The 24,703-nt window shown below is 50.9% G+C and overlaps 1 protein-coding gene across 1 annotated transcript in view; it reads left to right on the forward strand.

Annotated features, from left to right (window-relative positions):
- Window positions 1–18,080, forward strand: part of JAG1 (jagged canonical Notch ligand 1) — a 35,318-nt gene extending 17,238 nt beyond the window's left edge. The window contains exons 5-26 of the mRNA XM_079783357.1: window positions 249–309; window positions 4,099–4,229; window positions 4,683–4,802; window positions 5,224–5,337; window positions 6,486–6,599; window positions 7,195–7,308; window positions 7,712–7,758; window positions 8,064–8,237; window positions 8,686–8,836; window positions 9,676–9,840; window positions 10,283–10,396; window positions 10,906–11,019; window positions 11,104–11,217; window positions 11,326–11,442; window positions 11,944–11,971; window positions 12,361–12,446; window positions 13,548–13,661; window positions 14,518–14,627; window positions 14,716–14,949; window positions 15,151–15,282; window positions 15,575–15,725; window positions 16,523–18,080. Coding sequence (XP_079639483.1) covers window positions 249–309; window positions 4,099–4,229; window positions 4,683–4,802; window positions 5,224–5,337; window positions 6,486–6,599; window positions 7,195–7,308; window positions 7,712–7,758; window positions 8,064–8,237; window positions 8,686–8,836; window positions 9,676–9,840; window positions 10,283–10,396; window positions 10,906–11,019; window positions 11,104–11,217; window positions 11,326–11,442; window positions 11,944–11,971; window positions 12,361–12,446; window positions 13,548–13,661; window positions 14,518–14,627; window positions 14,716–14,949; window positions 15,151–15,282; window positions 15,575–15,725; window positions 16,523–16,980 — 2,963 coding nt within the window. The 3' untranslated portion in view covers window positions 16,981–18,080. The remainder of the gene's footprint in view (window positions 1–248; window positions 310–4,098; window positions 4,230–4,682; window positions 4,803–5,223; window positions 5,338–6,485; window positions 6,600–7,194; window positions 7,309–7,711; window positions 7,759–8,063; window positions 8,238–8,685; window positions 8,837–9,675; window positions 9,841–10,282; window positions 10,397–10,905; window positions 11,020–11,103; window positions 11,218–11,325; window positions 11,443–11,943; window positions 11,972–12,360; window positions 12,447–13,547; window positions 13,662–14,517; window positions 14,628–14,715; window positions 14,950–15,150; window positions 15,283–15,574; window positions 15,726–16,522) is intronic.
- The last annotated feature ends 6,623 nt before the right edge of the window (window positions 18,081–24,703 follow it).

Here is a 24,703-nt window from a genome sequence, read left to right on the forward strand (position 1 = left end):
CCCCATCAGCTTGCCTGCATTTTTGTCCCCAAACAGTATCATGTTTTGAGGATCTGCTAGCGTGGCCTTGAAGTTTAAAGCTGGATTTGTTATTTGGGCACCTCCCATCTTCCTCTCTTTACAATGGACTTGATACGAGATCTCTTGAAGTAGTGGATTTTGTAGGCTTAATGTACTAGGCCATTCTCATGGCGGTGGCGGTCCAGAAGCGGGCAGGGTACTGATGCAGCCTTCTGTGTTTCTTACAGCGATTTGCCGACAGGGCTGCAGTCCCAAGCACGGGTCTTGCAAACTCCCAGGTGACTGCAGGTAAACAACTACACTGTTTTTTTTGTTGTTGATTTTTTGTTATTCTAATAATTACTTTTGTGATGCAAGCAGAGGGACTGACTTGACTGTGAATATGTTTCTTTGGAGAACAAGAAAGCTTACCATTCAAATAGGCACATCCGAAGCTTATTAAATTATACCAGCTGTCCGGTGGAATGCACACACTCCTCATAGGAAAAAAAAAAAAAAGGAAACACTTAGGAGCATACTCAGTGACTTCATGGACTAACTCTTCTGTAAATTGATAACATGTTTTTTGTAATCTTCCCCTCAACGTGCTAATGGACTAGATGGGGGGATGTGGGTACGTTCCTTTGCCTGTGTATCCGCCCCCCCTCCCCAGTTTTCCATCTCCCAACCCTCCCCCACTTTTCCCATCAATAGGGAACATGGAGCATTCTTTAGAATGGGATTAGTACAATCTCCTGGCCCCTTTGCAGGCGGGAGACAGGCCGGTGCTGAGAGGTTAATGGCTGTGCTGGAATCTTGTCAGTTGAGCCTGATGAATGTAGACTTTGCTGCTGGCCTTTGAAGTCTGTTCTTTTATGGTCCCAGACAATGCAGAAGCCAAACCGAGACCTACCCCGACTGCTTCGTGATTACAGTTTTGGGAACTTTTTAAAATGTACATTATGCCAGTTTGGGAAAGGCTTCCTTCAGGAAATATTGTTGCTGCTGTGGCATTTTGACACAATCTCACAATTTACTCTGCCTCTTCCCGTATCCAAAGGATTAGCAGATTTAATGTGACACTACCTGGGTCCTTTGGGCCTGTCACTTTTGCCCCCCAAGAGTGACAGGCCCAAAGGTTTGAGCCAAGGGAAGCTTACAACACATGTAAGCCAATGTTACATGGGGCCCTTGTCCCAAGGCAGACCCTGAGTCCATAGGTCAGGGGTGGGCCCCAGTCTCTGCATGTCTGACAAGCCCCTGCACGCTGCTGTTGCTGGTGGGACCCTACTTTGGGAATCACTGTCTCCAAACTCCGGGACTCCTGAGTGGAATCCCGCAGATTAATCAGGGAACCGTCAACATGCAGATTCCTGGGCACCACCCCACAGACACGAATCTCAGCCTCTGGGTTTGGCCCAGGAATCTGCATTTTGAGAAGCCGGCCCCATGATTTTGCTGCTCAAGATTTTGAGAACTGCTGCTTGATAGCTATCTGTGGCCTTTGGGAACCCCACCCCTGCATCTGTTCCCATCCATGCAGCAGGGAGTGAGCACTGGGCTCTGAGGCTGGCAGCTGAGGTGGGGATGAAGGCAGCTGGAAGTAAAAGAAAAACAAACCCGAAAAGTGTCTCTCCCTGCACTTCAGAAGGTTACGATTATTTCTGGAAAGCTGAGGGGTTTGCAGACTAACCCCCAGAGGTGGCGGCTGACTGTAGGTCTGACAGCATTGCTGTCAAATGTTGAGCTGGCGTCCACCTCCTTCAGCTCTCTGTAATTAAGGGTGTTCTGGAGAAAGTCAGATCAGCAGTGCCATTAGCCACTCCGGGCCTGCTCTGCGCTCAGATGGGTATCAGGGAGGCCAGCCGCGATTTCTGCTACTGTCATCAGAATAAACGTGCGCGCAGGGGAGGGCCCTCCCAGCCAGAACAACAGGCTTTGTCTCCAGAATTTAGCCCTTTCTCTTTCGGAGTCTCACCTCCCACTCCCTGCCCAGACACGCACCAGTGCCCTTATTTACTTAAGGTGCGACTTTCCCACACGTCATTTGCATAGTCTCTCAACCCATCTCCTTCTCCCTGCCTTGAAGGAAAATCAAAACAGAACCTTCTAGCTGAGGAAGTTCAGGTTGTGCCCTGCACCAGAAATAGTGGATTGGCAAGTTACCTGTAAGTTGGATTATGTATTACAGAGGTGGTTGTGTGTGTTTTTTTTCTCTTCCACATGAGAAAACTTGATGGGTCCTGTAGTTCCCAGGTCAACTTAGAGTCCTTTTCCTGGGCGCATATGCGCACTTTATTGCAAGCCTGCCAATAATATCAAACTTAATTATGAATCATCATGTGAGGGAAGTCACTTCAATTTCTCATGAGAACCTTAATCATATACTATTAAACTAGGATAACTTTGTGATGCCTCTTTTAGGGTCAGTATTTTTATTTGTTTTCTTTTGAAGTCATCCGTGGCCTCTTGTGGTTCCTTTTTTTTTTTTTTTTTTTTATGCTTGGGGATCCAGCTCTCATTAATTAGGTGGTGAGGTTGGGTCCTCAGCTGCCTCTTCTTGCTTTTATTAGACAAACTGAAGAGGTATAGCTATCCTTAATTTGGAAGGGAAGACGAGAAAGTGATTAGGATATTGCTACTTTCATGTCAGTTTCCTCTTAATATCTTTCAAGCTAAGAATATCCATTTTTAATCAAACGGGTCCCCTCCACCTCCCACCGACCTGGGTGTTCAGTTTTTAAAAATGTCTATCAGATGATTTATCTTGCTTCTTTAAATAGTCACTTGTTACCTAGACTGATGTTTAGTGTTACATAAACCGGAACCCTGTGTCGGATGAATATTGAACCACGAATGCCAGTGGTTCTCTGGATGGGGTGTGGCCCACTTGTTGGTGGAGGTTGGGAAGCAGGCAGTCTTCTCGGCCGCGGTGATTAGCTGTTAGCCGGGTCCCTAGAATTTTCCCATGACAAGGATTTGCTAGCCTGCCTCCCGCTTTCTGGAAACCAAAGCCTCTCCTCTGGGGGTGCCTGTCCTCCACAGTTACAGCTGAGCAGCTCAGCGGGGGAGTCGGTGCCGACCATGACGTTTCCCAGGTCCCGTTATGGAAACACTTGCCTCACCCCGCCTTCCTTCCACCCTCAGGCCTGCCCAGCCCCCCTCCTGCTTGAAAGCTTGATTTTTGAGAAGGCAGTTAAAGTTTCAGAAGGCTTGAAACTTGAGGGGGAGTGGTTGAGACCCTGCCCTCTCTCCCATCCCAGGTGAAGGTTTATGTTTGTGTTTTTGTTTGGGGATCAAAGGCACCATTTGGCCTCGAAAGAGTCCGATTAATGAGGCGCTCAGAAAGGTAACTCAACTCCCTTCCCCAATACTAGATAAACTGAATTGACCTTTTTTTTTTTTTGGCAAAGTGAGAAGTAACTATGAAATAAATTAGCCTAAGCAGCCATAGTCGTGGGTCATAAATTACCTATGGAATTGGTTTGGAGAGCTGCTGCTTCCCTCACCCTCCCTGCAGAAGCGGGTTCAGGGATCCTACCCTCCTCTTTGCCAAAAGAGGCGCCCCTTTCCCTCCTTGTTTGACTCCATAAAGCCTCATCGTGAGGCTGTTTCCTGCCGCACTCGGTGTCTTGTTGCATTTTTGTGTGCTGGGGTCGTGACTCACTGTTTAGACAAAGGGCCGAGCCAAGCTGCTGTGTAAAATTGCCCAAAGGGCTGTGTTTGCGGAGACTTTCACATGGCTATTGTTGTCACCAGAGTCCTTCCTTCCCCTCTATAGTCCGGCCCTGGGGTTGATTTATTCCACCCTCGGCTCATTCCTGGGAGCCTGAGAAGAGTGGCTTTGTGCCGGGCAGCCCCACACTGGCCTCTCTCCCCGAACAGCCCTCCCTTTGTCATGCGTCGCCTGGGAGGGGACCTTGGCCCAGCTATGAAAATGTTTGTTTAGAGGGAGCCCCAGACAAACCTTGAGAGTCTAAAATCCTGTCCCCAAAAACAAAACAGAAAAACCGTGCACTCTGCAGCCTGGTCTGGGAATGGCCCACATCTCCCTGAATGTTCTAGAGACTAAAGGAGGCTGTGCTGTCTGTCCCCCAGGTGCCAGTATGGCTGGCAGGGCCTGTACTGTGACAAATGCATCCCGCACCCAGGGTGCGTCCACGGCACCTGCAACGAGCCCTGGCAGTGCCTCTGTGAGACCAACTGGGGCGGACAGCTCTGCGACAAAGGTACGCCTCGGGGAGGGGCCTCCAGGGAGGGGGCCCCTGAGGGAGGGGATGTCGGGGAAGGAGCATGAGGTCTTGGGGGTGGGACGGCAGTCATTTAGCTTTATTTCTTTACGGTTATTTGTAGGGTGTCTTTTAAATTATGAATCAGGAATCTGCTTAAATTTGCCTTTAGGCTCCAGTTTTGTTCTGTTTTTTTGTTTTTTTATTAAGGTGTAATTGACCTATGGTAGTAGGTGTACAGCACAGTGATTTGCAGACATTGTGAAATGGTCCCCACAATAAGTCTGGTGACCATCTGCCACCTTACAACGTTAATACAATGTTATCGACTATTCCGCTTTACATCCCCATGACTTATTCATGACTTCCGGCATTTAAAAGGGACTAGAAGCGCAGCGGGTTGGCAGTCTTTACACCTCTGAGCCACTGACTTCTTTGGGATCTTCTTGGCAGATCTCAATTACTGCGGGACTCACCAGCCGTGTCTCAATCGGGGAACGTGTAGCAACACGGGTCCTGACAAGTACCAGTGTTCCTGCCCTGAGGGCTATTCAGGACCCAACTGTGAGATTGGTAAGTGGTCCAGGCGGAACGAGATCCCTTCGTTTAATTATTTTGTAACTCGGCTTTAAAAAATATACTTAAGGACTCATAAAAAGATGAGCTTATCCTCCAAAGTGAAGACTTGCCATTTCAGCAATCCTGTGGGTCTTTGAAACTTCCTTCAGGTCACTCACGTGTTTTGGGTGATGCAGACAGGCATGGGAGGTGGTGTGTTTGTGATGCCACGACCCCGACTCTAAGATGCCTAGGGATGTGGCTGGAAGTAGCGAGAGAGATGACTCCCTTTCTTCCCTAGACACAGCAGGCTTATATCACACACTTGCTTTTAGTTTTTGAAATGACCTTGAGCTGGTGGCCCAGGTGTGGGATCTGGGTGTGGGGAGAGGGTGTAGGTAACGTCCCTTGCTGATTGCAATCCTGGTCTTCGCAGCGGAGCACGCCTGCCTCTCTGATCCCTGCCACAACAGGGGCAGTTGCAAGGAGACCTCCCTGGGGTTTGTGTGTGAATGTTCTCCGGGCTGGACCGGCCCCACGTGCTCCACAAGTAAGTCGGGTTCCGGCCTGTGTCCTTTCTAGAGGGTCATTGTGTGGAGGTTCGGGGTCAGGCAGATACGTGGGCTCGTGGTCCAATGTGAGGTCTTGAGTGAGGGTTTGTCCTGGTGGGAGGGGATGCATGCAGCCTGCAGTCTGGTGGGGAGTATGGCTTGAGCTCCCGGCCTTTGTACTTGGAAGCCCCCCCCCCCCCCCTCCGTGCTCCCTGCTAAGTGAGCACATGTGTTTGCTACTGAAAGAAATGGGCTCACGGCACAGCTCCTAACTTTGCCTGTGCTCCCTGGAGCTCTGCTCCTCCAGAGAGAATCATGGAGCATCTCTCTGCAGGGGAGGTCATCACCCCTGAATTTTGTCATGAGAGCAGGTGGCCCTGAAAGAGGGACTTGGGCTAGAGAGCCACCCTGGCTGCCATATTGGGCTGCTCATCAGAGCCCCACTGGGTGCTTGACAGTACAGTTCTCCGTGTCCCACAGTTTCCCTTCGGAATTAGGGAGTCATATCCTTTAACAAGTCACGGATTGCTGAGGTGCAGCCAGGCCAGAGAAAACCACTGTCATCAGCCCCCCGAGGGCAGCAGGCAGCATGGTTAAGGATGTGGGTTCTGGGGTCGGATGGCCTGGCTGGCACCGTGGCCTCCACCCACCACTTGTGGGACTCTGACCACAAAACTTCCCCGTGCCCTGTTTAAATGGGCTGGGGTTGTGAAGACTCAGAGAGAATTCACGGAGAGAGCCTGGCACCTCATAAGTGGGCAGTGGATGATGAGTGGTTAAGAGGCCTCCACAGTGCGTACAGAAGTGGGGCATGGGGCCCCCAGGCATGTTGTTTTGGGACAACTCTGAGCAAATACGAAGCTTTTCCACCATGAAAGAAGAGTTCTTTTTCCTTAGTTGTTCTCAGCTTCCTCTGAGCCATGATGAAACTTTTCTTTAAAAATAGCCCAGGGGTTGATGCTCTGGGGATCCCTGCCTGCTTAGGTTGGGGATTAAATGATCTGGGGCAGTGGGGGATTTAAAGCTAAAATCAGTCACTTACAGCAGGTGTCTGGCTGTTCAGGGAAGGCCCCTCGTGTGGTATTAAATTGTCTTCATTGTCAAACGGATTGAGATTAAATTGCCAACCCTCTTCCATTTTTCTCAGACATTGATGACTGTTCCCCAAATAACTGTTCCCATGGGGGCACCTGCCTGGACTTGGTTAATGGATTTAAGTGTGTGTGCCCACCGCAGTGGACTGGCAAAACGTGCCAGTTAGGTAAGAAAGTGCCTGCACCAAGGTTGGCTTTGATCATCAGAGCCGTTGAGGAAGATGAGCATGTGGCCCGAGGTGTGGGTCTGCACACATCATACTTAAGTAATTTATTATCGAGAGTCCAGCCGGCCGGCCTGGGAGAAGGCACTCGAATGCAAATGGCCGAGCTCTTTCAGGCCCTGTGGGAAAGTGGTGGGACTCCTTGAACCATGTCAATCGTCTGTCCGAGGAGTGTTCAGCTGGGCTCCAAACGGGGATGATCTCATGAGGAATGAGCTGTCTGCATTCTTTTTGCCACATTTAAATCCCAGCAACTAGGCTGTGCCAGGTTTTGCACAGAAATGCCTGGTGGCTTTCTGCTGTTCTGCTGGGAACACTTGTTCACCAGCAGCCAGAGAGTTATCCATTAGCATTCCTTATTCGATAATGGCTAGGGAGAGGGATCTGAGGCTCAAAAGAGAGGGGACCTAGGATCTGTTACTTAGCTTATTAAACTGTCTCCTGTTTTAGACAAATGATTGGGGCAGTGTTTGGGGGAGGGAAGGGACATGGGGGAGTAAAACTCCCTTCCTCACTGCTCATCCTCATTTTCTTTCAGATGCAAATGAGTGTGAGGCCAAACCCTGTGTCAATGCCAAATCCTGTAAGAATCTGATTGCCAGCTACTACTGTGACTGCCTCCCAGGATGGATGGGCCAGAACTGTGAGATAAGTGAGTGACTTTGTTTTGATTTTGACTTTCATGAAACGGGGGTGTTGAAGGCGTTTGCCAGTCCATGGAAGACTAGGGTGGTAAAAGGAACACCTGGTGGAGGAAATGTTTTAGAAGAGGGAATGATCAGTGCAGAAATGGAAACATGGCGTTTATCAGGCCCATTAGCGGGGGGAAAGGGCCCCATTCTGATAAGATGGCTAAAACAAGGTGAAGTTTCACCAGCTCTGTCTTGGAAGAATGAGGGAGGGTTCCCACCCAGGGCAGTAACCTTATCTCGCTGGAAGCTCACAGGAAATCTGATTTGAAGAGTTTATCTGTTTGGACTGAGAAGGCTTTTCAATTAAGCCCAATTTCAATGTAAATTGCCTCTTTAATATGATGGCTTGTTGTTGTTTTTTAGATATTAATGACTGCCTTGGCCAGTGTCAGAATGACGCCACCTGTCGGGTATGTAAATCTTTGCTTAAATCGAAACCTTAATGATCAAAAGCCAACTTAAGATTGATATGACCCTGGGAGAGCTCTGGGAGGTTTAAACATGCAGGTGAAAGTGAGTCTCTGGAAGTTTCCCCTGGGCCCAAGTTACCCCAGCCCCCAGGAGTCATCTCGAAGGCACGTTTTGGGAGGCTCGGCCCTTGGCTATTCTAGTGAATCAGCTGAACCGCAACAGTCGTGCTAAACCGCTGCAGCCCTGTGTTGTGGATACATAGAAAGAAAGCCCGTGTTTTCTCCCCCTCCTTCTCCTCTTCCAGGATTTGGTTAATGGTTATCGCTGTATCTGTCCACCTGGCTATGCAGGCGACCACTGTGAGAGAGACATCGATGAATGTGCCAGCAACCCCTGTTTGAATGGGGGTCACTGTCAGAATGAAATCAACAGATTCCAGTGTCTGTGTCCCACTGGTTTCTCTGGAAACCTCTGTCAGGTGAGCCTTGCTGGAGCCTCTGGCCGAGTTTTTACAGGGAGTCTCCTCCCGCTCCTCCCTCCCTCCTTCCCCCTCTCCTTCCCCCTCCCTTCACCTTTCCTTTCTCCTCCCTCCCCCCACTCCACTCTTGACTCTGTGAAATCCATTAACCTCCCATTGGCTAGGGATCTCCGCTAGACAAACGCTGGTGGAGAGAGATGGAGTGGTTTTCTCGGTAGTGTCAGTAGCCTGTCCATTTCCTCCCTGCCACTCAGCCCTCTCTGATTCTGCTCTGCTTTTTCCAGTGTCCACCTGGACAGTCTCTAGGACCTAGCTGTGTGTTATGCAGGCTGTTCTAATAGAAGCAGGTGAAGGGGTCAGGTTCCAGTGTTCGCTGCCCCCGAGACGGTATAATCACACCTTTGTCTTCCTGTGTCCTCTCCCGCTGCCCTGCTCCTGCTCCTTGCAGCTGGACATAGATTATTGCGAGCCCAACCCCTGCCAGAACGGTGCCCAGTGCTACAACCGTGCCAGCGACTATTTCTGCAAGTGTACTGAGGACTACGAAGGCAAGAACTGCTCCCACCTGAAAGACCACTGCCGCACGACCCCCTGTGAAGGTACCTCCCTCCCCCGGCTCCTGGCCTGTGTCCGAGGCCCGCTCCTCTGTCACTGCCCCGAGAACTGGTGTAAGTGAGGAGATCAAACCCCTAATCGGACTGCTCAGGGAAGTCAGAACACATGGAAGCAATCGAGTTGGGCCTGCCTGTGGGAGAACCATGCCTGCAAGTAGCCCAGGGGAGAGAATGAAGCTCACTTAGCATTCCTAGTCTGGGGTGGGCTGATCGGCAGCGCTGAGACAAATTCCTCAGAGCAGCACTGTCAGGAAGACTTCCTGTGGCGATGGAATGTCCCGGGTCTGTGCTGTCAGGCACAGTAGCCATAGGCCACGGGGCGTCTGGCCAGTGGAGCTTTTAGAGTGGAACTAGTGCAGCTAGAAACTTGTATTTTACTTAGTTTCACATGGTTTAAATTGAAGCAGCCACATGTGGCTCGTGGCTGCTGAATGGGGCACAGCCTTGCAGGTTCTGGAAGTGTGTGCTTCAGAGCCCGCCTTGAGCACGATGAAGTGGGGAGCGAAGCTGGTTCTTCCTTTAGCTACTCCCACCAAAGAGACGTCCCGGTTGGGAGGAGAGGGGCCCTCATATAGGCTTTGCTAGCCACATAGGGAAAACGTGCCCTGAACAAACTCAAATCTAAACGTTCCCTGGCATGTGATGCTGTCACAGTGTGACGTGGCATGCTGCCAGAGGCTTGGCCCCCAGGTGCCTCTTGATTCCTTACCCTCATTACCAAAGGTGCCTGTCATAGGAGCGCAGGCTTGGCGTACGTCCTTGGCGTGAGCACGCCGTGTCCTGTGGGTCAGTGGCCATAGTCTGATCCCAAGTGTGTCTTCTAGTGATTGACAGCTGCACGGTGGCCATGGCCTCCAACGACACGCCTGAAGGGGTGCGGTATATTTCCTCCAACGTCTGTGGTCCCCATGGGAAGTGCAAGAGTCAGTCGGGAGGAAAATTCACGTGTGACTGTAACAAAGGTTTCACCGGGACGTACTGCCACGAAAGTAAGACCCTCTCCCTGCCCCTGCCCAGCTTTGGGGGCGGGTGCCGTTTGTGTCTAAGTTGTTTCCATGGAGACGAGTGAAGGTTTGCAGTTATATCCGGGATCTAAGACTGAGCGTGTTTAACTTTTGATCACGGATGCCGCCTAGCCTTCAGCACATTCATCTTAGAATGTTCTGGAATCCTTGCAGTTCCGGTGGTCTCGCTTTCTGCGGGAATTTCTTCCCCACACCCACAGAGCAGCTTAGCCTGTGAGGGCATTAGATTACAGGGACAGTTCTCAGGAGAGCCCTGCCTGGTGCATTGGAGAAGCAGTCCTGATGGAACTGAGGCTTTTTGAGCCGCCAATCGCGTCTGTCTCCTCAGGTGGCGGCCTACAGAACAGTGCCTGGCTTTCCTGGTCCTTTATTGACCTGCTTTTTTTCCCTTTCCTTTCTTTCTCAGATATTAACGACTGTGAGAGCAACCCCTGCAAAAACGGAGGCACCTGCATCGACGGTGTCAACTCCTACAAGTGCATCTGCAGTGACGGCTGGGAGGGGGCCTACTGTGAAGCCAGTGAGTCTGCCCTTGGGATGGACAGCGCTGGGTCGTGGAGGGCGGGGGTCGATAGAGGAAGCCTTTCTTTTTAATGAAGTCTCTCTGAGGAAGACCCCAGCCCCGTCGCCTGGGTCCCGCTCGCATTTGTTAATGTGGGGGACGGCCAGTGAGAAGGCACTTCTGCTGAGACGCTCTCAAGTCAGATGGTGTCATTGGGATGACTAATGTCCTTGCTTGCAATTAAGGAACCCCCTTTCTGTTTTGATTATAATTTCTGCCCGTCTTGATTTTAATTTTGTGGGAGGGTCAGGCCTGCCCCTGACTGGCCTAACTTGGGGCGTTAGAAGTGAGCTAGTCGGGGGCTTCTTTACTCCTGGAAAGGGTGATGGTGTTCAAGTCCTGGGCTTGCTCAGCTCGTCTTGGGACTTGGAGCAGAAAGCAGGGGTGGAAGTGGCCGTGGGAACAGCATGGCTCTCATGGTCCCGGATGGACGTGCTTTCAGCTGGGTGTCTCCTCTTTGGTTCTAGACATTAACGACTGCAGCCAGAACCCCTGCCACAATGGGGGCTCCTGCCGCGACCTGGTCAACGACTTTTACTGTGACTGTAAAAACGGGTGGAAAGGAAAGACCTGCCACTCCCGTAAGTGGTCGCCGGCTGGGATGCTGCCTCCCTCTTCTGTGAGGGGGCCGGTCAGGGGCTCATGCTGACACCTTCCTCCTCCAGGTGACAGCCAGTGTGACGAGGCCACGTGCAACAACGGTGGCACCTGCTATGATGAAGGGGATGCTTTCAAGTGCATGTGTCCCGGAGGCTGGGAAGGAACGACCTGTAACATAGGTAACTTTCTGCCCCACGTGAGCCCCTGTGAGTGTTTTCCTGGGGTCTGGTCCTTGCCCCTTCAGACTGTCTTTGGATCCTCAGGTCTCGTCTGCTTTTGTCTTACAGCCCGAAACAGTAGCTGCCTGCCAAGCCCCTGCCACAACGGGGGCACCTGTGTGGTCAACGGCGAGTCCTTCACGTGTGTCTGCAAAGAAGGCTGGGAGGGGCCCATCTGCACTCAGAGTGAGTGTCTGCCCCCCTCCCCCGGCCGCCTCCTCTCCCAAGGCTGAGGAAACTCAGCCTAACACCCTCGGGGACTTTGGGGTGGGGGGGGGAGCGGGAGGACGGAGAACCAGAGGCAGCAGAGCTGTGTGATGTCGGCCTCTGCATCACCTGGCTCTGTCCTAATGACTTGATGGGATGCAGCCCTGACCTGGGCATGAGAAAGTCGGGAGGAGATAAGTGGAGACAGATGGTGTCTCGTCCTTAGCTCTGTCTGAGAAGCGCCTGTCTCTCTCCATTCTCACACGCCTTCCCAGCCCTGCCAGGGCCTCTTCCTGTGGACATGGGTCCCACGGTGAAGGGAACAAAGTGTGGCGCAGGCCTGGTTCCAATTGAGCAGGGTCTTAAGTGCATTCTGCTGGTGTTAACGGCGACGTTATCGTTTGGGCATTAGGGAACTTGGCGGTGTTTTTGCTGAGGGCTAAGACTGCTTCCCTGTTAAGTTGTCTTTTTACTTTGCAGATACCAATGACTGCAGCCCTCATCCCTGGTAAGTGTGACCACTTGTTGGCTGTAATGTGCATGGGCATTTGTCTAAAATAAAGGTTCTGATTTAGGAGATCAGGTGGGCTGCAGACCCTGCCTTTCTAACAAATGCCCTGCTGGGCTGTGGACCATGCTGTAATTAGCCAGGTTGTCTTGATTTAGTGCACTGATTCTCAACCTTGACTGCCCATGAGAATCACCTGGGAGCCCCAGTGCCCGGGGTGCAACTGACACGTGGGTGGGACCATCAGTGTTTTTAAAGCCCCCCGGGCAGCGGTGAGTGTGGCCAGAGTGAGAGCCGCTGATGGCAACAGGCGTGGCTTCCTGTTGACTGGCAGCTGGAGCCGTGGAGCGGGAGGTTGGTAACCTAGGTGGTCTTTGCTCTCTTCTTAGTTACAACAGTGGCACCTGCGTGGACGGAGACAACTGGTACCGGTGCGAGTGCGCCCCTGGTTTTGCCGGGCCTGACTGCAGAATAAGTAAGGACTGCCCTTGGCCGGGTTTCCAGTGGCTTTATTACCCCCTTGCCACCCCTCAGCCTGAGACTGTTCATCTTTAAAGCAATTAGGCTGTGATTTGTGATTCCCTTTATTGCCTGTCAGGGCTCTCTAATCACCCACCTCCCACTGGCTAGACCCTTAGGTACCCGCTGGCCCTCCCATGGGTGCCACAGCCCTCCTTGTTTTAGGGGAGAGGGCACCAGCCACAGAATTTGACGATTAAGCTACTCTGAGGCCCTAAGGAAAGGGTGTGCTTTTCCCCGTGACTAACATGCAATTATGGGCAAGTGGACATTAACCACAGCTACGCTGGTGGAGCACAGAGCTAAGACTTGGTGGAAGGATTAAAACAGTGGGGGCAGGCAATGCAGTTTTTCAAGAACCTTAGAGTTTTTTCTTTGTCTTGAGCCTTTTTCCTACCTTTTTGTATGCCTTTTCTTTTACAAAAGTGACAGAATAGTTGTGTGTGTTTTCTTGTCCCCAAATTATTTAAAACATTACTGGTGTTTGGGATCCCCTGGTCTGGGACTGACTGGCCTCCAGCACTGGATGAGGGTGCATTGTTTCTATCTCATGTCTCTAAATCGGGTTGACATACGGCCTGGGAGTCAAATCTGGCCCGCTGCCTGTTTTTGTAAATAAAGTTTTATTGGCATACAGCCATGCTCATTCATTTACACTGTCTAGCTGCTTTCAGCTGTGATAAGAGTTGGGTAGTTGTGACAGGAACCACATGGCCTACAAAGCCTAAAATATTTGCTGTCTGACCCTTTTAATGAACATTGCCAGCCTTTCCTGGAAATTGTACTCAGAAGAAGGAACTCATTTGGGGAGGCAGCAAATTTAAATTAAATGATTCTCAGGTGTTAAAAGTCAAGCCAGTGGTGGTTGGGGGAGCCATGACTGGCGCTTTCGGAGCACTGATGGCCTGTTTGTTTGGGTGCTGATTACATGATGAGAACCCATCAACCTCATATTTACATCTCCTATGCCTTTCTATTTGTTTATTATGCCAGTGAAAACATAGTCAAACAGTGTTGCCTCCCATTGGAGCCTAAACTTGAACTCCATTTCTCCTAGACATTAATGAATGTCAGTCTTCACCTTGTGCCTTCGGGGCAACCTGTGTGGATGAAATCAACGGCTACCGGTGTGTCTGCCCTCCAGGGTACAGCGGCGCCAAGTGCCAGGAAGGTATGTGGGTCAGACCCCGGCTGCCCGTGTGTCCTAGGGTGTGTGGGTGCTCCAGGCACTACAGTCACCATTTTGGCCATGAGTAGGCATTGTGCTCAGGGGGTGAGCACAGAGGGGACATGTCGGGACCAGAGGGAAGGGGACACTTTGAGAGGTCCCCGGAGCTGTGATTATGCTGTGTAATAAGCCATCTCAGAACTCTGTGGCTACGACAAGTGTTTATTTGTGTTCATGGGTCTGCAGGGTGGGCAGAGTGATAGGTGCTGTAGACTGGGCTCAGGTCTGTCCTTAGTCCCTCCTCATCACCCCCGTCCCCCACCCCCCCCCCCCCCCCCCCCGCACCATTAGCTGTGTCTGGGACACGTTCTTTTCCTGGTGAAGGGCAGGCTTGCAAGAGGCAGTGTGCTCTTCCCGCCAACTGGGAGACTCTGCTGTTTATATCCTGGTGTTGCCTTGACCACGTGGCCATGCAAAAAGCTGGTAGGGGAGGGAAGTATGCTTGCTCTCCTGCAGTGGTCGGCAAACTCATTAGTCAACAGAGCCAAATATCAATAGTACAACGATTGAAATTTCTTTCGAGAGCCCAATTTTTTAAACTTAAACTTCTTCTAACGCCACTTCTTCAAAATAGACTCTCCCAGGCCGTGGTATTTTGTGGAAGAGCCACACTCAAGGGGCCAAAGAGCCGCATGTGGCTCGCGAGCCACAGTTTGCCGACCACAGCTCTCCTGGAAGGAACTATTGTCACGTGACAAAGGGCAGGGGTGTAATCGCTTCCTCACTGAGGGAGTAGAGAAACAAGAGATCCGTCCACAGGTAAGGAAAGTCCTTTCACTCAAGCATCTCCGCCTCTCAGTTTCAGGGAGACGTTGCATCACCATGGGGGGCATGATACCCGACGGGGCCAAGTGGGATGATGACTGCAATACCTGCCAGTGCCTGAACGGAAGGATCGCCTGCTCTAAGGTAGGGCGCGGGGGCTGCCCAGGTCACCTGAGTCCTGGAACAGCGGGCGGGCATTTCTCCTGAGCTGCCTACTCCTGTCTCTCCCCAGGTCTGGTGTGGCCCTCGACCTTGCCTGCTCCAAAAAGGGCACAGCGAGTGCCCCAGTGGGCAGAGCTGCCTCCCCATCCTGGACGACCAGTGTTTCGTCCGCCCCTGCACGGGCGTGGGCGAGTGTCACTCCTCCAGCCTCCAGCCCGTGAAGACGAAATGCGCCTCTGACCCCTATTACCAGGAGAACTGCGCAAACATCACCTTCACCTTCAACAAAGAGATGATGTCCCCGGTACGGAGCTTCTTTTCAAGTTGGGGTGGTGTGTGGGCTGCTTGTCCTGAGGCGGGAGCGTCTCCTGCTAGGATTTAGTGCTCTAGCCTCGGGTCCTGTCTTACAGCAAGGTGCGGCGTGCATATCTCCTAACTTCCAAGGAAACGTCAGCCTTGCTCCTCCCAGTGTCTTACTCGTGTGGACTTTTCAATATTGTTCTAGGGTCTCACCACGGAGCACATTTGCAGTGAGTTGAGAAATTTGAATATTTTGAAGAATGTGTCCGCTGAATATTCAATCTACGTAGCTTGTGAGCCTTCCCCTTCGGCGAATAATGAAATACATGTGGCCATTGTAAGTATAAGATCCGTTCACACTGAATGATTTGATTGCAAGGTAGTTAGCACACTTCATTTAGCCAGGAGCAAATAAATACTTTGGAAGAGAGCTTGGCATACATGTGTTTTCAAGTAATTTTGAATGAAAGTACAAAATAATATTGAGTGGAAGCTGTCATTGAAAGAAAAGTTTTTAGTTTTTTTTTAAATAAATGAAGAAATAAAATGTTACATCAGATAGAAAGAAAAGCTACTGTGGAGTGTTCCCGAGCCCCGCAGACTGAGCTTTTTGTTTTTGTTTCTTCCAGTCTGCTGAAGACATACGGGATGATGGGAACCCTATCAAGGAAATCACGGACAAGATTATAGACCTCGTCAGTAAACGTGAGGGGAACAGCTCCCTTATTGCTGCCGTTGCGGAAGTGAGAGTTCAGAGGCGGCCCCTGAAGAATAGAACGGGTGAGTGCCGGGTGGGAACAGTCCCCTTCGGGGATGGGTGCCAAACGGATCTCATCGTGCTGTCCAATAACACCACCAGGCGCGCAGTTAACTGACCTCCCCGAGGACCTCCCTCCACCCCACTTAACTGGCGAGGAAACAGACCCCTGGACATGACTGAAGTCGTGGGGCGATGGGCAGAGGCCGACCTGACTTTTCCCTGTGCCAACAGGCTGTGCTCTCACAAGCGGGCACCCCTGTCGCGCATGCGCTGTTTCCAGATCCCGCAGAGCCCTGCGCACAGAGCATCGCTGTGCCTTGGGCTCTTGGCTCCCGGTGTCATGGGACAGCCCGTCCTAAGCCCCTGAGATACTGGCTTGATAGACAGCTCGATGGCCTGCAGTGCGTCCAGACTCCTCCCCCCCCCCCCCCCCCCCCCCCATCCTGAGCATCATTGTTCTAGCGAGGCGAGGAACCAGGCTCATGGCCACTTGGGGCATTGGAGCTGTCTGCGCTCAGACGGGTTTCTGATAATTCTGAAAGCCAGAGTTCCCCTTGCCTGAACCCTGCGCTGCTCTCCCCACACAAAGTTGGGGAATCTGTGGGAGCTGCTGCTTAGCTTTAGTCCCTCTGGAGACAAGTGTCAGGGTCTCCAGGGCCCCGGGCCCAGCACTGCTGCTCAAGCCGTGCGTTGACAATATGCCGCTGGGAAAAGGAACCTGTCCCCACGGTGCCCCCCTGTAGGGACTAAGGTCAGGAGAACCGGTGCTGGTGGTCTTTTGTTCCGAGAGTTAACTGGCTGGGGGCCTGCCTTGCAGATTTCCTGGTTCCTCTGCTGAGCTCGGTCCTGACCGTGGCTTGGGTCTGTTGCCTGGTGACGGCCTTCTACTGGTGTGTGCGGAAGCGGCGGAAGCCCAGCAGTCACGCCCGCTCGGCCTCCGAGGACAACACCACCAACAACGTCCGGGAGCAGCTGAACCAGATCAAAAACCCCATCGAGAAGCTCGGGGCCAACACGGTCCCCATCAAGGACTACGAGAACAAGAACTCCAAAATGTCCAAAATAAGGACACACAACTCGGAGGTGGAGGAGGACGACATGGACAAGCACCAGCAGAAGGCCCGGTTTGCCAAGCAGCCGGCGTACACGCTGGTAGACAGAGAGGAGAAGCCCCCCAACGGCACGCCCGCCAAACACCCGAACTGGACAAACAAACAGGACAACAGAGACCTGGAGAGCGCCCAGAGCCTAAACCGCATGGAGTACATCGTATAGCAGACGGCGGGCGCCACTCCGCCGCTAGGTAGAGTCCGAGGGCACGCGGGGCTGTAGTTCTTTAACTGTCTAGTCCAGGCTGAGGCTGTTGATGACTTAGAATCCCTGTGTTAATTTAAGTTTTTTGACAAGCTGGCTTACACTGGCAATGGTAGTTTCTGTGGTTGCCTGGGAAATCGAGGGCTGCATCTCACAGCTATGCAAAATCCAGGCCCAAGTGCCCCGGGGCACGGTCCCTGCAGCCCACAGGTCTGGGACCAGGCGCCCAGGAGAAGGCCTGGCCCCTAGGCCTCGAGCTGCCACTTCTGCCAGGTGTCCCGATGGTGATGCAGTCTTAGGAGCATAGTTTTATTTATATTTATTGACTCTTGAGTTGTTTTTGTATATTGGTTTTATGATGACGTACAAGTAGTTCTGTATTTGAAAAGTGCCTTTGCAGCTCAGAACCACAGCAACTATCACAAATGAGTTTATTATTTATTTTTTTTATTGTATTTTGTTGTTGGGGGTGGGGGGGGAGGGACTTTGATGTCAGCAGTTGCTGGGTAAAATGAAGAATTTAAAGAGGAAAAATGTGTCAAAAGTAGAATTTTTGTATAGTTATGTAAATAATTCTTTTTTTTATTAATCACTGTGTATATTTGATTTATTAACTTAATAATCAAGAGCCTTAAAACATCATTCCTTTTTATTTATATGTATGTGTTTAGAACTGAAGGTTTTTGATAGCATTGTAAGTGTATGGCTTTATTTTTTTGAACTTATTTTCTTACTACGTGTTGCCTATAAGCCAAAATTAAGGTGTTTGAAAATGGTTTATTTTTAAGACAGTAGATGGGCTTCTGTGCCTGGAATACTGGTGGAAATTTTCTTTTTTTGGACGTCAAGATGTTTAAAACACCTTCTAGAGCATCACTTTAAAACACGTTTTCAGGACTGACCGAGGCAGTTTCAGAATTAGTCTAGAACAGTTTTTTTTGTTTTTGTTTTTTTTCTGCTTTAGACTTGAAAAGAGACAGGCAGGTGATCTGCTGCACAGCCGTTTAAGGGAACAAGTTGAGTTATAGGATGTAAACGTAGCCAAAATGTGAGTGGTTAAATATCATTAAAATTATCAAATTAATTGTGTGAAGTTGGAAGCACACCAATCTTATTTTGTAAATTCTGATTTCTTTTCACCATTCGTATGTAACACTGAACCACCTGTAGGTTTGATTTTTGTTATCTACTGCATTTAGGGAGTATTCTAATAAGCTAGTTGAATACTTGAACCGTCAGATGCCCAGTAAGATCACTGTTTAGGTTGCCGTAGAGTACACTGCCTGCCTTAACGCGAGGAAATCAAAGCGCTCTTCCGAAGTTTAAGATCCAGAAGGCTTATAAAACAGTCATTGTGTTGGTTCACCATGGAGACCGTGAAGATACTTTGTATTGTCCTATTAGTGTTATGAACATAAAAATGCATCTTTGATGTGTTGTTCCTGGCAATAAATTTTGAAAAGTAATATTTATTAAATTTTTTGTATAAAAACATGGAAAGTGTGGCCTCTTCTGAGCTTACGTGGTTTGGCTCTGCTGTGCCTCTGGCGGTGATCATTAGGGGCTCGGACCAGGAACCCCAAGCCTTTTCAGCCTCCAGATGCCCCTGCAGTGAACTCTACCTGGGGGCCTTGTCATTCAACAATAGGCGTGAGTACTTCCGGAATAAACCACTGGGTCAGTGGCCTGCAGCGTGGAGGAAGTGTGAGCGCTCTGTGCACTAAAAGGGTTTTAAAAAACTTGGAATTGGTGTTGGGGGCTGAAGAGGGAGATTTAGTGCTTTTTCTCCAGGTGTTTGGGCTCCTTGGGCTAATATAGTAACTTCCTTCCATCATGATAGACCTTGTGGGTTTGTGCACACTTATGCCTCCAGGATAGTTTGCTCCTGGGGTCATGGCCCATCTATTTACTCATCACCGTACCCAGGAAGTTGGCCTCGCCACACTGCTTTGGGTGCCAGGTACCTGGCCTTGCAGAGGTGGGCTGTTCCAACCTGGTAAGGGCAGAACTGTGGTTCTCACTTGTGGCTGCTGGGCCAGAGGACAACATGGCCCTGCCCCCACCTCATGGGTGGGGTAGGGGAAGCTTTGCCTCTGGCACCTGCAGCAAGGGATGAGCTGAGGTGATGTACATGGACAACTTCCAGCAGCTGCTGGGAGTTGCCAGGAGTTCCCCGCTTCTGGTTAATAAGCCACAGCTTCCCTCCTGGGGGGAGCTGTCCCCAGTGCTGCCCCGTTCAGGCCACCCACCCTCCAGGTTCCATAGCATAGCTCCAACTGGAGACACCCACTTTGAATGGAGAAGCTGACAGGCATGTCTTCTTTCATTCTTGGGAAGCTGTTGTTTCCTCGAGGCCAGGAATTGTCTTCTCTGATGGGCATTAGGAGTGGGTGGTGGGCTTTACATACGCCGTACTCCTGGTGCCTGAACAGAGCCATCCATCCATGGCAGTGCATTTTGGCCTGTTGGGGAGGCAGCCCCGAAATAGTGTGGATTTCTGTGACATCTCCCTGATCCAGTATAGCAATACTTCTGCCACTAATCTCTGCTGGCGAACAGCCGGTTTCTGCGAGGTGGGGTCAAGGAGGGACGTGCTCTCCTGGTACGGACCGAGTCTGGTCTCGCTGTGCTGAACTCAAACCATCCTGAAGCAATACCGTGCTCCGGTGGTTTGTAAACTTGGAGCATGCAGGACCCCAGCATTCCTTGGATAGTTACCAAATGCTTTCGTGCCAAGAAAAAAAGAAAAAAAAAAACCATTTAATGAGCCTCTGCAATTCTTTATCCCAGGAGGGAAGTGATCTTGAGATGCACATGTGCCTTAAGGAGCCTTCTGTCCAGGACACACGACGTGGGAAGGCAGAGATCAGGCTCCTCAAAGCCTGGGTCTCAATGGTCAGGATGTTTCTCCCCTTTTCTCCAGGTAGAAGGAAATAGGCAAGGGAGCCTTGGTTACCCCGGACAGGGAAGGGAAAGGACGGGACTCAGCACCTTTCCTATTCCCCCCGGATGTTCTGGGCCCTCTAAGCAGGTCCTGCAGGAAAACTCAGCTCACTAGAACTCCGCATGAGAAGAATACACCATGAAACTCCAGGAAAGAATAAGCTGGAAGACAATGGTTTTTAGATAGGAAACTGTCCTGAGGTTATAGACTTCCGCATGTAGAATCAGAATAGAGAAGGGGGATATACCTTAATTGACAAAGCCCAGTGAGACGGGGTGATGATCGTCAGCATAATGTGAAAGCAGCAATGCATTTATCTTCAATGCAGATTCCCAGGCCTGGCCCGTGATTCACCAGGAGTGGGGTACAGTAAAATTTGAGCACAACTCTACTAAAATACTAAAGTACAAGCTCTTCATTAATTATAATGTTTTTCCTCCTTGTTAAACTGAATTAAGTAGCCTGGAAGCCAGTTTGTTGCTAAATTGCCACCTGACATCATTTTTAAGTAAAATAATTACACTGCCACCTGAGCAAGTTGTGGTCTAAGTGCTTTGTGTTTATTGACTGATCTGAGGGGTCAGAGAGTCAAAGTTATCTTATTTGGGAATATTTCTCAGGAAGCAAAGGAACCAGAGTGTGGGCTTCCCCCATTTCTAAATGGTGGACACCTGTCTATCCAAAAATGCACAAGCGTGCAGCTAAAAGCCGGTTGCCTTTAAAGAAAAAAGGTTTGCAACTTGAGCTGCTCAGTGTTCCAGCATTTCCGTTTGGACTGCGGGTCTCTTCCTTGCCTCTACTGGGAATGAGAAAGGAGTTCAGAGGTTCCTGGGCTGGGAAGACACAGCCCATGGGTTATGGGAAGCCTCCTCCTGCTAATGTGTATTTATACTTTGTGAGCTCTGATTCATCCGAGCACTGAAACAAATCTGCTTCCTGAGGTTCTGTTTTTAAATAGATAGTTTGCAAAAACAACAATTATTTTTCTTAACATTTTTTTTCCACCCCACAAGCAGCTAAACATCCCAGCGCTGGCTATGTCAGCCTCCAACAATGCCAACGGACAGCCTGGTATTCGGAGGGGGCAGAAGGGTGCCCCGAGGCAGTTCTGTGGGGTTCTGGCTCTACAAGTCTTCAAAGTTTAGAAACCATTAGGGCAATCTTGTTGCGTCACTTCAAAACTGCGAGATATTTCTGCGGAGATATTCGTTAGAAATAACGAATGTACCTTTGTGAACAATCGCCTCCCAAGGTTGTTAAAAGTAGCAGCAAGCGGGGTGATGCTCCTGGGGCCGCCTGCTGGCCCGCGTGCACCCTCTGAGATCCTGTCGAAAGGCGCGGTGCCCGCACTTTGGACAGCTTCTACCTGAATGACTTGCTCTTGCATGCCTGGCCCCACGTCCTGGCTTGGAGTGTTTCTTTCAAGTCCCAGGCAGCTTTTACAAGCCTTAAATTATGTGTCATTATCACTGGTCCGGTATTAACCTGTGATATGCAAGTCGGGAAAATTAATTTGGGAAGTAAAGGCTCTTAAATCCAATAAGAACCTCGAATTGAGGCCTGCCCTCTGCCTCCCCCACTCTAACCCAGCCCCTCCCCCTGCAAATGTCCACACCAGGGCACCCAAGGTTTGAAGCATCCAGAGCACAAAAGCAGATGCCAGCAACATGAAAGCAACAGCTTTGTTGTTCAGAGAAGCCTGGCAGGCTGGGGGGGGGGGGGGGGGGGAGGGGGGGAAGGGGGGAGCAGGGGGGCTCCTCCGAGATGGAGGGGAGCTCGGGTTTGCAGCTGGCTTCCTAATGAGTGCACAGGCTGCCACAAAGTGTCCTTGATCCAAGCCCTGCCTCCTCCAGGTTCTGAGTAGAAAGTGACATCTTTACAAATCTGAAAGCAATAGGTGTTTTCTGAACCAAAGGCAGATTAAGCCTGGCCCTTTGTAGGTGGTTCCTTTGTTCTTGGTCAGCCTCACATTTTCTTTTTAGTTTCTGCTTCATAGAATGATAAAAACGAAGCGCGGGAAAAGGGGTTCAGAGAGGAAATCGACAGCCCCAACTACATCCTAACACCGCCCTGCGCAGGTGCAGGCACACACCACACAGGCATACTCTCCAGGAGTTTTCAGGACAACGCGCTGGCTCCAGGGGATCGCAATTATAGTTAGGCCTCGTTCCCAGGTCCCCTACCCACTCCTGCTTCCCCTGACAGGCTACTCCGGGTCATCACAGGAAAATCACCCGACCGTTCAAAATACTAAAATCCAAGCAGCTTGAATGTGAAGCCCACCAGGTCCGGTGTTTGGGGGGACGGGGGACAGACAGATCTGGGAATTCCGGAAACTGCCTGTGGGCAGCTCTGCTTCCTCCACCCAACACCCCCAAAAGCCAGCTCTCCCGCACGAGGATTGGGAGCGTGACCCACGAGTCATCTTTAACCTGTTGTCACGTCAGGGTGGGCCTGAGTTACATGGTATGCCAAAGCTTCCAATGCGCTGAGGCACCCACGCTGCACAGCTTGGAAAAAAAAAAAAAAATCCATCCTGGAAACAGAAACAAACCCTGCAAGTTCAGGACATTAACAATCAGATACTCTCAGGGGGCTCTCTCTGGCTTTGCTGGGATGGTTTCTGGAAGTGCTTTTGGAAGAATCCACAGCTTAACACAGAAAGGAAGAGCAGCAATGGAAACAGCTACAGGTTTGCACAAAACTAAAGCAATCGTGTCTGCGAGGTAAAGGAAAGGGAGTGATGGGGCGGGGGGCGGGGGCCAGGCCTCACCACAACCTCCGGTTTTCCCCTCCGCAGGAATCCTGTTATTTCTCCGCTTCCTGTGAGTCCTCAGGCCAGCACTCCTTAGAAGAGGTCCCGCGCGTTTCCTCAGGGAGCCTGCCTCCACGTGGGCCCGGCCATTCGCCAGGCAGCGTGTGCCCAGTGGTCAAGGGCATGCACCCTGGAGCCAGACTTCCTGGAGTCCCCTCGCAGCTCTTCCTTCCCGGTTCCCGCGGTCGGTAGTTTCTGCCTGCGCTGCACTGGGCTCACCCACGCGTGGCCCCGCAGGACTTTCTGGGCTTTGGAGTAGGACAGACCTGGATTCTAGGCTCTGCCACTTACTAACTTGGGAAGGTTTCCCAAATGCTTTGCATCTCAGTTTGCTCATCCGGGAAATCGCGATGGTGAGTGAGTGCCCCAGTTAGTGACCGTGAAAAGGCCTGGAGAAGGGAGACGGGGCTGCCCTCAGCATTTCTCCAAGCATCCTGTGATAGGATATAGAGGCCACTGAAGGATGGCGGAATCCAGCTAGATCCCAGTGACAGTGACAGCTAGATCCCAAGTCCTGGGCCCGCAACAGAAAAGGGCCAAGGGCTGTTGGATCTGGTGCTCATGGAATCCCAAGGTGTCAATTCCGCTTGGATACTCCCCATATTTTAAGGCCACTTGGATTCATGCCTGGTCTCTGGCTCTTTGACCAAGTATGAATCCAGGTGGCCTTAAAATATGGAGAGTATCCAAGTGGAGTGGACCTAATCATAGGAGCACTTTAAAAGCAGAGCATTTTAGCCCTGGCCGGTTTGGCTCAGTGGATAGAGTGTCAGCCCGTGGACTGAGGGGTCCAGGTTCCATTCCCGTCAAGGGCAGTACCTCGGCTGCAGGCTCCATCCTCTGGGTCAGAGTGAGGGAGGGAGGCAACCAATCTACGTGTCTCTCTCACATTGATGTTTCTCCCTCTGTCTCTCCCCCTCCCTTCTACTCTCTCTAAAAATCAATGGAAAAATATCCTTGGGTGAGGATTAACTACAAAAAAGCAGAGCTATTTCTCTGGCTGGTCACAGAAGTCAGAGAAATTCAGGAGGGGGTGTGGGGGGGAGTCTCCATTATCAAGATGCAGGGGCCAGTGGCGGCCTGAGAACAGCCTCTGGGGGCTGAGCCAACTCCCGGTCACCAGCCAGCAGGCAATGGGGCCCACGAGGAACTGAATTCCGCCAACAACCTGTGGGAGCCTGGAAGGGGATATTCAGCTGTTAAGCCTCCAGATGAGGACGCAGGTGGCTGATACCTCTGTTCCAGCCTGTGAGACCCAGGCAGAGGACCCAGCTAAAGGGCGTCAGAAACTGTTTGATAATCAACTTGTATTGATGGTAACTTGTTACGCAGTAACATCAGACAAGCACAGGCCTCTTCCAAAGAGAGGCATACCAGGCTACGTCATGTGTAGGTGCTACATTTGGTTTTGACTCTACAGATGGTTGGCTTTTTCCCAGATCATTTCAGTGCCTCCTCCCAGCTAGCAGGAGCTCATTCGAGACAATCCTGAACTACAGGACTGCAAGGAGACCTGGTGCCCAATTAAATTCTAAGACAGTGCAGATGGCTCTGTGAGTGTAGCTGGCTCTCTAAATGATAATAGAACATAGTCCTTTCTTCTATAGCCATGCCTCCCAATAGTTCTATAAAATTAGGCAAAGTAAGGTACGCTCTGGTGGCTGGCCTTGAAGGCCTCCAGGACACAGTCTCAGGCCAGGTTTTCCTCCTTAAGAAACATACTGTGGACTCCTGATTTTTTAATGAGGTTTGCAGTGGGTTGGAGACTTTGTAATCTCCCCTCCCCACCCCCAGAAGCCTTTCCTACATTGAAGTTCCCTCCTTGGCGGTCCTCACTGCACAGTGGCCGCTTCCTCTGGGCCACGAAGGAGCTAAATGCCAAGCCCCACTCTCCCCCACCATCTCCTCTCTCCTAAGCTTGCCCT

This window comes from Cnephaeus nilssonii, assembly GCF_951640355.1.
Source record: "Cnephaeus nilssonii genome assembly, chromosome: 11".
Taxonomy (NCBI): domain Eukaryota; kingdom Metazoa; phylum Chordata; class Mammalia; order Chiroptera; family Vespertilionidae; genus Cnephaeus; species Cnephaeus nilssonii.